General features: G+C 45.0%; 1 protein-coding gene across 1 annotated transcript; it reads left to right on the forward strand.

The window, feature by feature from the left end:
• The first annotated feature begins 3,855 nt into the window (after window positions 1-3,855).
• On the forward strand, window positions 3,856-8,764 carry LOC134759981 (large ribosomal subunit protein eL31-like). Its single transcript, XM_063715337.1, has 2 exons — window positions 3,856-3,925; window positions 8,271-8,764. Exons 1-2 carry the CDS (start codon window positions 3,856-3,858, stop codon window positions 8,702-8,704), a joined length of 504 nt encoding a protein of 167 aa, XP_063571407.1. The 3' UTR covers window positions 8,705-8,764.
• The last annotated feature ends 4,367 nt before the right edge of the window (window positions 8,765-13,131 follow it).

The raw sequence follows: 13,131 nt of genomic DNA on the forward strand, positions 1-13,131 counted from the left end.
AGGTGCCCACCACCACGCCTGGCTAATCTTTTGTATTTTTAGTAGACATGGGGTTTCACCATGTTGGCCAGGCTAGTCTCAAACTCCTGACCTCAGGTGATCCACCTGCCTCAGCCTCCCAACGTACTGGGATTACAGGCGTGAGCCACCATGCTTAGCCTATTTTATTTTTTTTGAGACAGGGTCTCACTATGTTGCCAAGGCTGGTCTCAAACTCCTGAACTCAAGCGATCCTCCTGCCTCAGCCTCCCAAGGTGCTGGGATTATGGGTGTGAGCCACCGCACCTGGCCAGATCATGGGGGCAGCTTCTAGTGGTTTAACACCATCCCCCTAGTGCTGTTGTTATGACAGAGTTCTCATGAAATCTGGTCATTTAAAAGTGTGTGGCACCTCCCACCTCTCTCTCCCTCCTGCTCTGGCCATGTAAGACATGCCTGCTTCCCCTTCACCTTCAGACGTGATTGTAAGTTTCCTGAGGCTTCCCCAGCCATGCTTCCTGTACAACCTGCAGAACCATGAGCTAGTTGAACCTGTTTTCTTTATAAATTACCCAGTCTCGCTGGGCGTGGTGGCTCACACCTGTAATCCCAGCACTTTGGGAGGCTGAGATGGGTGGATCATGAGGTCAGGAGTTTGAGACCAGCCTGACCATTTACTGAAACCCTGTCTCTACTAAAAATGCAAAACTTAGCCAGGCATGGTGGCACATGCCTGTAGTCCCAGCTACTCAGGAGGCTGAGGCAGGAGAATCACTTGAACCCGGGAGGCAGAGGTTGCAGTGAGCCAAGATCAGGCCACTGCACTCCAGCCTGGGACAAAGAGTGAGACTCCATCTCAAAAATAAATAAATAAATAAATAGATAACTAAATTACCCAGTCTCAGGTATTTCTTTATAGCAATGCAAGAATGGATTAATACAGATATCACTTTAGTTTTATGAGGAATACGTATTACTTTTACCTTTTTTTTTTTTTGAGACAGAGTCTCACTCTGTTGCCCAGGCTGGAGTGCAGTGGTGCGATCTCGGCTCACTACAAGCTTCGCTTCCCGAGTTCACATCATTCTCCTGCCTCAGCCTCCTGCGTAGCTGGGACTACAGATGCCCACCACCACGCCCGGCTAATTTTTTTTTTTTTTTTTTTTTGTATTTTTAGTAGAGACAGGGTTTCACCATGTTAGCCAGGATGGTCTCGATCTCCTGACCTCGTGATCTGCCCACCTCAGCCTCCCAAGGTGCTGGGATTACAGGCATGAGCCACCACGCCCGGCTTACTTTTGCATTTTAAGAAAAGGAAGGTAAGTGGAACTTTCCTGGAGAGACAACCAGTAAGAACAGATGCTGGTAAAAGGAACAGCAGCCAGGTTAAGTATTCCACTTTTTTTTTTTTTTTTTTTTGAGACAAGGTCTCACTCTGTCTCCCAGGCTGGCGTGCAGTGGTGTGATCATGACTCACTGCAGCCTTGATTTCCTGGGCTCAAGCAATCCTCCCACCTCAGCCTCCCAAGAAACTGAAGCTGAAACTACAGGTGTGTGCAACCACGCCCAGCTAACTTTAAAATTTTGTGCAGCCACAGGGTCTTCCTATGTTGCCCAGGCTGGGCTCAAACTCCTGAGCTCAAGCGATCCCCCACCTCAGCCTCCCAAAGTGTTGGGATTACTGGTATAAGCCACTGCATGCAATAGGCATTCTACTTTTACATCTCAATAAACTAAGCTGAACAAACAGGAATCTGAAATGTTTTACCCATTAGTGGAGAAAAGTAGGCTAAATATTAATAGTGCAGTATCAAAAACATAACTTATTTGTTTTTTGGTTTTGGTTTTTGTGTTTTGGAGATGGGCACGATCTTCTCTCACTGCAGCCTCGACTTTCTGGGCTCAAGTTATCTTCCCACCTTAGCCTCCCAAGTAGCTGGGATTACAGTCATAAGCCACTGCACAAATATCAACTCATTTGTTAAGATTGTTTTGCCTTTCAGAGAAAAATGAGCATATAAGACAATATAAGTCATATTCCTTTGCTAGGAAGGCTTAGTTGAATTAGTCAATCAATCCTCATTCTTTCAAGTAAAAGTACAGTCAGCAATGAGTATATGTTCAAGCTTGTATACAATCCCTAATCATTCAAGATGCTCTAAAACTTAGTTTGATCTTAAATTTCTTTCTTTTTTTTTTTTTTTTGAGACAGAGTTTCATTCTTATTGCCCAGGCTGGAGTGCAATGGCATAATCTCAGCTCACCACAACCTCCGCCTCCCGGATTCAAGCAATTGTCCTGCCTCAGCCTCCCAAGTAGCTGGGATTACAGGCATGCGCCACCACAACTGGCTAATTTTGTATTTTTAGTAGAGACGGGGTTTCTCCATGTTGGTCAGGCTGGTCTTGAACTCCTGACCTCAGGTGATCTGCCCACCTCAGCCTCCCAAAGTGCTGAGATTACAGGCATGAGCCACCATACCCAGCCTGATCTTAAATTTCAAAATACATATTTTCTAATCTGTTGACCACAAAGTTGTGTGGTTTTAATACTGACACTTTACATGATAAAGAAGTGAACGGGCAGTGAAATGCACAAAACCTAGGCAGCACCAATACGCAGGAGACATAATGTATGAGTAATCTCAAAGCTAGATGATTGAGAGTTGGTTTAAGGATCAGAGAGATTGATTTACCAGTGGTTCAGTAATTGAATAGTAAATTGATTCAATGTGACATTGCTGATTGCAGTGGCAGAAGATTACATACGATTTGCCAAATGAACAACAAAAATCATCTGACACATTTTTCGGTTTCTCTTTTTTATTTTTCTGTATTAGTTACTGTAACTAATTTTAAAGAAATCGAGCCCTTTATTTAGCAGAGGTGGAAGGGAATGAGAGGTCAGTATTAACTAGGCACCTATCCTGTGCAGTCATGCTAGGTTCTTACTGAGTTCTTCCAATAACCCCAGGAAGTAGGTGTAATATTATTTACAAATGAAAAAACTCAGATTTAGAAGGGTAAAGTTAACTTTCTAAGACATACAAGAGGATTTGAAATTAGATGTGAATCTAGAATCGCTCCCCTTTCTTTCACTATCACACAACCAGATCAATTTCCCTACTGATGCAAATTTAGACAGCATGTTGGGTTTCAATTAATAAATGGAATGTATTCTAAAACTTGAAAAGCTTGTCAAATAGTAAAACTGAGATGCAGGGCTTTCCAGTGCACAATATACAGTAAGAGTAACAATACACTGGTGATATTAGAAAGATGAAACAGGTTGCATGTTATTCTCTAGAACTGTGATGAGCCTAAAGCCATCCAAAGCATATAGAAACCACTAGGTATATCTTCCTTAGGTTGTGGAGTGACGTCAGAGGGAATGACAGAGTAAAGACTTTTGAAAATATACTCTTTCATTAGAGCGCTGAAAACACTGACAAAAATTGTCAAAATCAATTTCTTTGGAACACTGTACAATAACAAACGTTTTGCAGCAATTCCAGGAGTATTTATTCGAGAAAAATGGCTGAATCGTGGTAAGAACAGTGAACTTTGTGACAATTTATCTTGTCCTATTCTCATCCCCATCTTTTTAGGTCCACAGTAATCTTGAAAACCAACTACTCTGTATCATGGCAAACAAACAGCCTAGCAGCCACTGTAGAAAACCAAATGGGTTTAGAGCTCCCCAAAGCACCGTTCACAGAGAATTCTCGTTATTTGACCTGTCTGGCAGTTCCCTGGAAACCTCCACTCACAGGGCTTGTCTTTATTTGATCCGACTCAGAACTCAGTGCAAAAAGTCTTTTCCCTCAGGGCATTGGTCAGAAACAATCAGTAACAATTATTTAACATTACAGTCGCTATGGTAATGATAACAACTGGAGCAAACCAGAAGCTGACCAAAAAACCCGAAAAGAGAATCTGGGGGCTGGGTGTGGTGGCTCACGCCTGTAATCTCAGCACTTTGAGAGGCTGAGGCAGGTGGATCACCTGAGGTCAGGAGTTCAAAACAAGCTTGGCCAACATGGTGAAACTCCATCTCTACTACAAATACAAAAATTAGCCAGGCATGGTGGCACATGCCTGTAATCTCAGCTACTCGGGAGGCTGAGGCAGGAGAATCACTTGAACCCAGGAGGCGGAGGTTGCAGTGAGCCGAGAGCGTACCACTGCACTCCAGCCTGGGCAAAAGAGTGAGACTCCAAAAGCTGAGGTATAAGATATCCACAGGGAGCTTTAGAAAACTCTTTAACACATTCCTTAGACTCTACAAGTCCTTGAGCATGTGCAAGGTTGTGCACTTGCCCAGAAAATGCCTGAAAGTCCCTATATTCTCATCTCTGTCAGACCCTGAGGCCCTTCACAAGCAGAAAGTAAAGGCTAAGGCAGAGTTGTGAAAATCCTGCCTGAGCATTGAAGGCAGGCCCCCACACACACAGTCTCTCAGGAAAGGCTGCGAGACTTATTGGTTCCTGGAATTTGAGGAACTCTGTGTCCAGTAATCAGCTGACTACTAAGCTAACTGAACAGATTTCAGTGCCACACCCTTGAAAAGGAATACTGACTTGGCTGGGTGCAGTGGTTCATGCCTGTAGTCTCAGGTCTTTGGGAGGCCAGGCATTTGAGACCAGGCTGGAAAACACAGTGGGACCTATCTCTACAACAATTTAAAAAGAAAAAGGAAAGAGACTCAGCTGGGAGCGGTGGCTCATGCCTGTAATCCTAGCACTTTGGGAGACCGAGGCAGGTGGATCACCTTAGGTCAGGAGTTTGAGACCAGCCTGGCCAACATGGTGAAACTCTGTCTCCACTAAAAACACAAAAATTAGCTGGGCGTGGCGGCGGGTGCCTGTAATCCCAGCTACTTGGGAGGCTGAAGCAGGAGAATCTCTTGAACCTGGGAGGCAGAGGGTTGCAGTGAGCCAAGATCACGCCATTGTACTCCAGCCTGAGAAATGGAGCCAGACTCCATCTCCAAAAAAAAAAAGGGGAAAGAGACAAAAAGGCATAAGAATGATGTAATGGACTTTGGGGACTCCGGGGTAAGGGTGAGAGCGGGGTGAGGGATAAAAGACTGCACACTGGGTATAGTGTACACTGCTCGGGCGATGAGTCCACCAAAATCTCAGAAATCACCACTAAAGAACTTATCCATGTTATAGTCTTGCCAATGCATCACAATGTAGCAGTCTCTCCTTGCCTGAGGTAGTACCCGGAGTCCTTTGTCTCACGACCAAGAAAGTTAAGGAGCACGGACACCAAGGATGAGGTTAGAGCAAAAGTTTAATAAGGGAAAGAAGAAAGCTGTCTGCTGCGGAGAGGGGACCTGAAGAGGGTTGCCGTTTTTTACAGCTGAATGCAAAGGCTTTTATAAGAAACCAGTGAGGGCTGGGAATCTCATTTGTATAAGGCGTGAATTTCTGGTAGCTTGCCCCATCCTCCTAGTGCGCATGCGAGCCCTTAGCTTGAGTTACTCCATATTGCTTTGTTCCCCTTCTACACAAGTGTCAGAGGACAGAATTTTCCGTTGCGAGTATGTCTGGGCAAGTCACCTGTGTAACCTTTGTTATCTGTGCGACTGTGGGCATGTCTTAGGCAAGCCCCCTTGTGCAAGTTCTTCCACCTGTGCCTGCAGGCTGTTCTTTTGTTTGAAAGGATTCAACCGAGGACCCACCCTAACTGCCTGCCTGACTGGGTTTTTTTCTTTCTCCTCTCTCATAACCAAACACCATCTGTTCCCCAAAAACCTATTGAAATAAAAATAAGTAATAATTTAAAGAAGAAAGTAAAAGAAAAAAACTAGCTGGGTGTGGTGGTGCATGCCTATAGTCCTAACCACTCAGGAGGCTGAGGCAAGAGGATTGCTTGAACCCAGGAATTGAAGGCTGCAATGAGCTAGGATTGATTGCATCACTGTGCTTCAGCCTGGAAGACCAAGAAAGACCTCGTCTTTAAAAAAAAAAAATACAAACTTTACAAAATGGGTTCAGGAAGTCACTAAACAAACAAAGAAACAGCAGCAGTAAAAATCCTGGGGAGAGAAGGGAATCCAATTTCAATTATTGCCATGTTATATTATTTTAAATCCCCAGTTTCCAACAAAAAATTACACAACATGCAAAGAACAAGAAAGTGTGCCCCAGGCACAGGGAGAAAACAGTCAATAGAAACTCCCTGAGGAAGCCTAGACTTTGTACTTACTAAACTTTAAGTAAGATATTTAAAATATCTTTAGGCCAGGCATGGTGGCTCATGCCTGTAATCCCAGCACTTTGGGAGGCTGAGGTGGAAGGATCACTTGAGTCCAGGAGTTCGAGACCAGCCTGAGCAACATAGTGAGACCTTGTCTCTGCAAAAAAATAAATAAATTGGCCAGGCACGGTGGCTCACACCTGTAATCCCAGCACTTTGGGAGGCCGAGGCAGGTGGATCACAAGGGCAGGAGTTCAAGACCAGCCTGGCCAACATGGTAAAACCCCATCTCTACTAAAAAAAAAATACAAAAATTAGCCAGGCATGGTGGTGCATGCCTGCAGTCACAGCTACTCTGGAGGCTGAGGCAGGAGAATTGCTTGAACCTGGGAGGCAGAGGTTGCAATGAGCCAAGATCGTGCCACTGCACTCCAGCCTGGGTGACACAGCGAGACTGTGTCTCAAAAAAAAAAAAAAAAAATAGGCTGGGCGCGGTGGCTCATGCCTGTAATCCCACACTTTGGGAGGCCGAGGTGGGCGGATCACCTGAGGTCAGGAGTTCGAGATCAGCCTGGCCAATATGGTGAAACCCAGTCTCTATTAAAAATACAAAAATTAGCCAGCGTGGTGGCGGGCGCCTGTAGTTCCAGCTACTCGGGAAGCTGAGGCAGGAGAATTGCTTGAACCCAGGAGGTGGAGGTTGCAGTGAGCCGAGATCACGCCATTGCACTCCAGCCTGGGTGACAGAGCGAGACTCCGTCTCAATCAATCAATCAATAAATGATAAATTACCCAGCTGTGGTGATGCATGCCTGTATTCCCAGCTACTCAGGAGGCTGAGGTGAGAGGATCACTTGAGCCCAGGAGTACAAGGCTGCAGTGAGCCATGTTCATACCACTGCATTTCAGCCTGGGTGACAGGACAGGAGCCTGTCTCACCAAAAAAAAAAAAAAAAAAAAGAGCTAAAAAAAAGCATGAGAAAGATGTCTCAGCAAATCTCAATGAAAACATGAAGAGATAGAAATACATATTTCTCTACATATAACCAAATAGAAATTTTGGAGTTGTAAGTATAACTGAAATGAAAAATTCTCTAGAGGTGCTCAACAGTAACCTCTAGCTTGCTATACCAATTCATTACAAAAGCTTGAGGCCAGGTGTGGTGGCTCATGCCTGTAATCCCAGCTCTTTGGAGGCCAAGGTGGGCAGATCACTTGAGGAGTCTGAGACCAATCTGGCCAACATGGTGAAACCTGTCTCTACTAAAAATACAAAAATTAGCCAGGTGTGGTAGCATGCGCCTGTAATGCCAGCTACTTGAGAGGCTGAGGCATGAGAATTGCTTGAACCTGGGAGGTAGAAATTTTGGTGAGCTGAGATGGTGCCACTACACTCAGCCCGGGTGATTAAGACTCTGTCTTAACAACAACAACAAAAAAAGCTTGGGAGTGTGTTTGAGAAGAGACTGCTGTATTATCATTGACATCATTAGTTATCTCTGCCTTTTCCTTTCTGGAATGTTTGAGCAGAAAAAGTCTGGATAGGCCCGGCGCGGTGGCTCATGCCCGTAATCCCAGCACTTTGGGAGGCCAAGGCGGGTGGATTACCTAAGGCTGGGAGTTCGAGACCAGCCTGACCAACATGGAGAAACCCCGTCTCTACTAAAAATGCAAAATTAGCTGGGTGTGGTGGCACATGCCTGTAATCCCAGCTACTCGGGAGGCTGAGGCAGGAGAATTGCTTGAACCCGGGAGGTGGAGGCTGTGGTGAGGCAAGATTGCGCCATTGCACTCCAGCACTCCAGCCTGGACAATAAGAGTGAAACTCCATCTCAAAAAAACAAAAGTCCCTGATAACTCAGTTTGTCTTGACCTCTCATTTAATAGGTAAGAGAACCCGATAGGTTATGAGATCTCGCTAAACTTCTCACCTTAGCTCCCAATGTAATTTATGATATTTTGATGTAATGCCTTAAGACCTACAAATTAACATAACCAAGAATTTAAAGTAGATATGTTGCAGGGATGGGGGAGTGACTGTAAATCTCATCTATTCCCATTTGAGCTAGCTCCATTCTCCTCCAGTGTTTCAAGAAATACCTTCAGGGAACAGCTGCTTTCTTTCTCCCACAATCTGTAGTTCTCTTGCTTTCCAACTTGGGCCCGGCAGGATCGCTCTTGCAAAGAAGGATGGCAAGAAGAAGAGCCTTTCTGCCATCAACATTCACAAGCGCATCCATGGCGTGGGCTTCAAGAAGTGTGCCCCTCGGGCACTCGAAGAGATCCAAAAATTTGCCATGAAGGAGATGGGCACTCCAGATGTGCACATTGATACTAGGCTCAACAAAGCTGTTTGGGCCAAAGGAATAAGGATTGTCCCATACCGTATCCCTGTGTGGTTGTCCAGAAAACGTAATGAGGATGAAAATTCAACAAACAAGCTCTATACTTTGGTTACCCATGTACGTGTTACTGTTTTCAAAAATCTACAGTCAATGTGGATGAGAACTAACCACTGATTGTCGAATACATCAAATGAACTTATAAAACAAACAAACAGAAATACTTTCTATTTCTCATCCTACGCTTTTTTTTTTTTTGACAGGGTCTCACTCTGTGGCTCAGGCTGGAGTGCAGTGGTGGCACAATCTCGGCTCATTGAAACCCCGCCTCCCAGGTTCAAGTAATCCTCTCACCTCAGCCCCCAACTAGCTGGGACTAAAGGTGCATGCCATCACACCTGGCTAATTTTTTTTTTTTTTTTTTTTTTGGTATTTTTAGTAAAGACAGGGTTTTACCACATTGCCCAGGCTGGTCTTGAACTCCTGAGGTCAAGCAATCTGCCCACCTCAGCCTCCCAAAGTGCTGGGATTACAGGTGTGAGCCACTTTGCCTGGCCTAAAAATGCTTCTTTTTTTTTTTTTTTTTGAGACGGAGTCTCGCTCTGTTGCCCAGGCTGGAGTGCAGTGGTGCAGTCTCGGCTCACTGCAACCTCCGCCTCCCAGGTTTAAGAGATTCTCCTGCTTCAGCCTCCCGAGTAGCTGGGATCACAGGTCACCTGCCACCACACCTGGCTGATTTTTTGTATTTTTAGTAGAGACAGGGTTTCACCATGTTGACCAGGCTGGTCTCAAACTCCTGACCTCAGGTGATCCACCCGCCTTAGTCTCCCAAAGTGCTGGGATTAGAGGCGTGAGCCACTGCACCCAGCTGTAAAAACGCTTTCTTTACTGAAACAGTGGCATTGCTGCTTTGATAGACTATTATGATCATATGGATTGGATTTGGGCCACATACACAAATGTTTGTACTAAGCATTTGTACTAAGCAAGTGCTTAGTACAAATTTATATCAATGAATATTGATTAAATTAGTAGTCCTTTCCTCAGCTTCTTTCTTGCTGCCATTTCTTTGCATTTAAGGGGTAGGAAGTAGGAGGAACAGAGAGACAGTTCTTTCCCACAGGTAGGCAGTAACATGGCATTATCACTGCTCTCCCAGGTCTCCTTTCCATTTCAGAAAATCCAAAAACTCATTTTACAGAATTGATCAAATTATTGAGTCCTTGAGCAATTTGAATAGCACACAAGCCATATCTTAATTTTTTTTATTTTGTTTGTTTGTTTGTATTTTTGAGACCGAGTTCCATTCTTGTAGCCCAGGCTGGAGTGCAATGGCGTGATCTCAGCTCACTGCAACCTCTGCCTCTGGGTTCAAGCAATTCTCCTGCCTCAGCCTCCCAAGTAGCTGAGATTACAGACACCTGCCACCACGCCCAGCTCATTTTTGTATTTTTTTTTTTTTTTAGAGACAGGGTTTCACCATGTTGGCCAGGCTGGTCTTAAACTCCTGACCTCAGGTGATCCACCCACTTTGGCCTCCCAGAGTGTTGGGATTACAGGCGTGAGCCACCACACTGGGTCCATACCTTTGTGTTCTGATCACTTGATTATCTTTCTAGCTCTATTACCTTTTATTCTTCCTACTTTACACTTTATGCATAAGCTAAGAAAAACTACTTGAAATTTCCTGAATGCACCTGAAAATAATGCAACCACTCTTTGCATTGATTTTATATAAAAAATGAAGATGGCCGGGTGTGGTGGCTCATGCCTGTAATCCCAGCACTTTGGGAGGCCGAGGCAAGCGGATCATTTGAGGTCAGGAGTTCGAGACCAGCCTAGTCAACATGGTGAAACCCCATCTCTACTAAAAATACAAAAATTACTCAGGCATGGTGGCGGGTGCCTGTAATCCCAGCTACCTGGGAGGCTGAGGCAGGAGAATCTCTTGAACCTGGGAGGCGGAGATTGCAGTGAGCCTAGATTTCGCCACTGCACTCCAGCCTGGGCAATAGAGGGAGACTCAGTCTCCAAAAAAAAAAAAAGGCCAGGCGCGGTGGCTCATGCCTATAATCCCAACACGTTGGGAGGCTGAGGTGGGCAGATCACTTGAGGTCATATTTTGAGACCGGCCTGGCCAACATGGTAAAACCCCGTCTCTACTAAAAATACAAAAATTACCCAGGCATGGTAGCATGCACCTGTAGTCCCAGCTACTCAGGAAGCTGAGGCAGGAGAATTGTTTGAACATGGGAGGCAAAGGTTGCAGTGAGCCGAGATCGTGCCACTGCACTCCAGCCTGGGCAACAGAGTGAGACTCCATCTCAAAAAAAAAAATGGAGATAAGAATATGTGACAAAAACAGCTAATTGTCTCCCATTATCTGTTCTTCCCTTTCACAGTATAGCATGTCAAATTTTTCGGTAGAGATGTGATACCCAGAATAAATACTATATTTCCCAGAGAATTTTGCTGCTAATTGTGGTTAGGAGACTGTGTTGGGCTAATGGGATGGATGTGGACTAAGAACCTGCATAATATGATAGTTGTTAAGTTCCTTTGGACTTCTTCTGTGCTATCTGGAATGTGGATGTGATGGCTGGAGCACTAGCCAACATCTTGGACCATAAAGGATGAAGGCCACACCTTGCTTTTGGAATAGTTGGATAAAGAAGTCTAGGATCCTGAGGTCTTTGTAGAGACAGAAATAAATTGCTTGGTTGTTTAAACCACTGTTATTTTATTTTATTTATAATTTTTTTTTTTTGAGACAGAGTCTGGCTTTGTTGCCCAGGCTGGAGTGCAGTGGCACAATCTCACCTCACTGCAGCCCAACCTCCGCCTCCTGGGTTCAAGTGATTCTCCTGCCTCAGCCTCCCAGGTAGCTGGGACTTCAGTAGGTGTGCACTACCACGCCCGGCTAATTTTTGTATTGTTAGAAGGGACAGAGTTTCACTATGTTGGCCAGGCTGGTCTCAAAGTCCTGACCTCGGGTAATCCGCTTGCCTCAGCCTCCCAAGTCCTGGGATTATAGGTGTGAGCCACTGTGCCCAGCCTCACTGTTATTTTAGGTCTCTGCTCCAAGCAGTGGAACCTGCTTGCTTTGTAAAAGCTGTTCCCTCTGCCTGACAGTTTGCTTGATGTATTGGTCTAGGTTGTCTAGAGAAACAGAACCAATAGGATGGATGGATGGGAAAATAGATAGGTAGATAGACAGACAGACAAACAGATAGATAGATAAATAGATGAGAGGGGATTTATTAGGAGAATTGGTTCATGCAGTTATGGAAGCTGAGGCCTCATGACATGCTGTCGAAAGGCGGAGGACCAGGGAAGCAGGTGGGGTGGCTCAGTCCAAGTCCAGAGGCTTAAGAACCAGGGGAGTCAATGGTGTAACTCTCAGTCCAAGGCCAAAGACCTGAGAATATAGGGGTCTGCTGGTGCAAGTTCTACAGTCCAAAGACTGGACAACATGGGGTTCTGATGTGCAAGGGCAAGAAAAGATGGGTGTTTCCATTGAAGGGGAAGAAGGGGAGTTCTTCTTTCCTCTGCCTTTTTGTTCGATCTGGGTCCTCAATTGATTGGATGGTGCCTGCGCACATTGGGTGAGGGCAGATCTTCCTTACTTAGTCCACTGATTCAAATGCCAGTCTCTTCCAGAAACATCCTTGGAGACATACCCAGAAATAACGCTTTACCCGCTATGTGGGTATCCCCTTAATCCAGTCAAGCTGACACCTAAATTAACCATCACACTCAACAAACTTCTATTTATCTTTCAAGACCGAGATCAATCCATTTCCTCCTCTGTGGAACTTCTGATCTCCACCTGGGGATTTAATTCTTCTTTGGCTTCATACCAGTTCTTAATCTTTTGCATACCTTTATAGCAAGCTGCACATTTCTGTTTATAAGTTTGTCTCCCTACTAAAACAGTCTCTCACTTAAAAAATAATTGGAGTTTTTTTTTTTTTTTTTTTTTTGAGACAAAGTTTCACTTCTGTTGCCCGGGCTGGAGTGCAATGGCATGATCTCGGCTCAACCTCCACCTCCCGGGTTCAAGTGATTCTCCTGCCTCAGCCTCCCAAGTAGCTGGGATTACAGGTACCCATCACCACGCCCAGCTAATTTTTTGTATTTTTAGTAGAGATGGGATTTCACCCTGTTGGCCAGGCTGGTCTTGAACTCCTGACTTCAGGTGATCAGCCTGCCTCAGTCTTCCAAAGTGCTGGGATTACAGGCGTGAGCCACCGCGCCTGGCCTGAGATCTCTTTGAATAAACATAAAAAATCTCATGGCTCATGCGGATTCTGAAACTGCCCACCAAATCTATTGCAATATTGAATATGCCAATCCTGCAAGCCACCACTACCTATCCAAAGATTCTGATTTACTTTTTTTTCTTTTTTTGAGACAGAGTCTTGCTCTGTTGCCCAGGCTGGAGTGCAGTGGCATGATCTTAGCTTGCTGCAACCTCTGTCTCCCAGGTTCAAGCTATTCTCCTGCCTCAGCCTAACATGTAGCTTGGACTACAGGCATGCACCACCACACCCTGCCAATTTTTTTTTTTTTTTTTTTAGTAGAGACAGGATTTTAACATGTTG

This window comes from Pongo abelii, chromosome 15 (assembly GCF_028885655.2).
Source record: "Pongo abelii isolate AG06213 chromosome 15, NHGRI_mPonAbe1-v2.0_pri, whole genome shotgun sequence".
NCBI lineage: Eukaryota > Metazoa > Chordata > Mammalia > Primates > Hominidae > Pongo > Pongo abelii.

Bases quoted from the DNA above. Each gene is read 5' to 3' on its own strand.
- LOC134759981 (XM_063715337.1), top strand. From the start codon at position 3,856: ATGGTAATGATAACAACTGGAGCAAACCAGAAGCTGACCAAAAAACCC. The intron at 3,926-8,270 runs GTGTGGTGGCTC...ATTCTCCTCCAG, and splicing joins AAAGAGAATCTGGGGGCTGG to TGTTTCAAGAAATACCTTCA.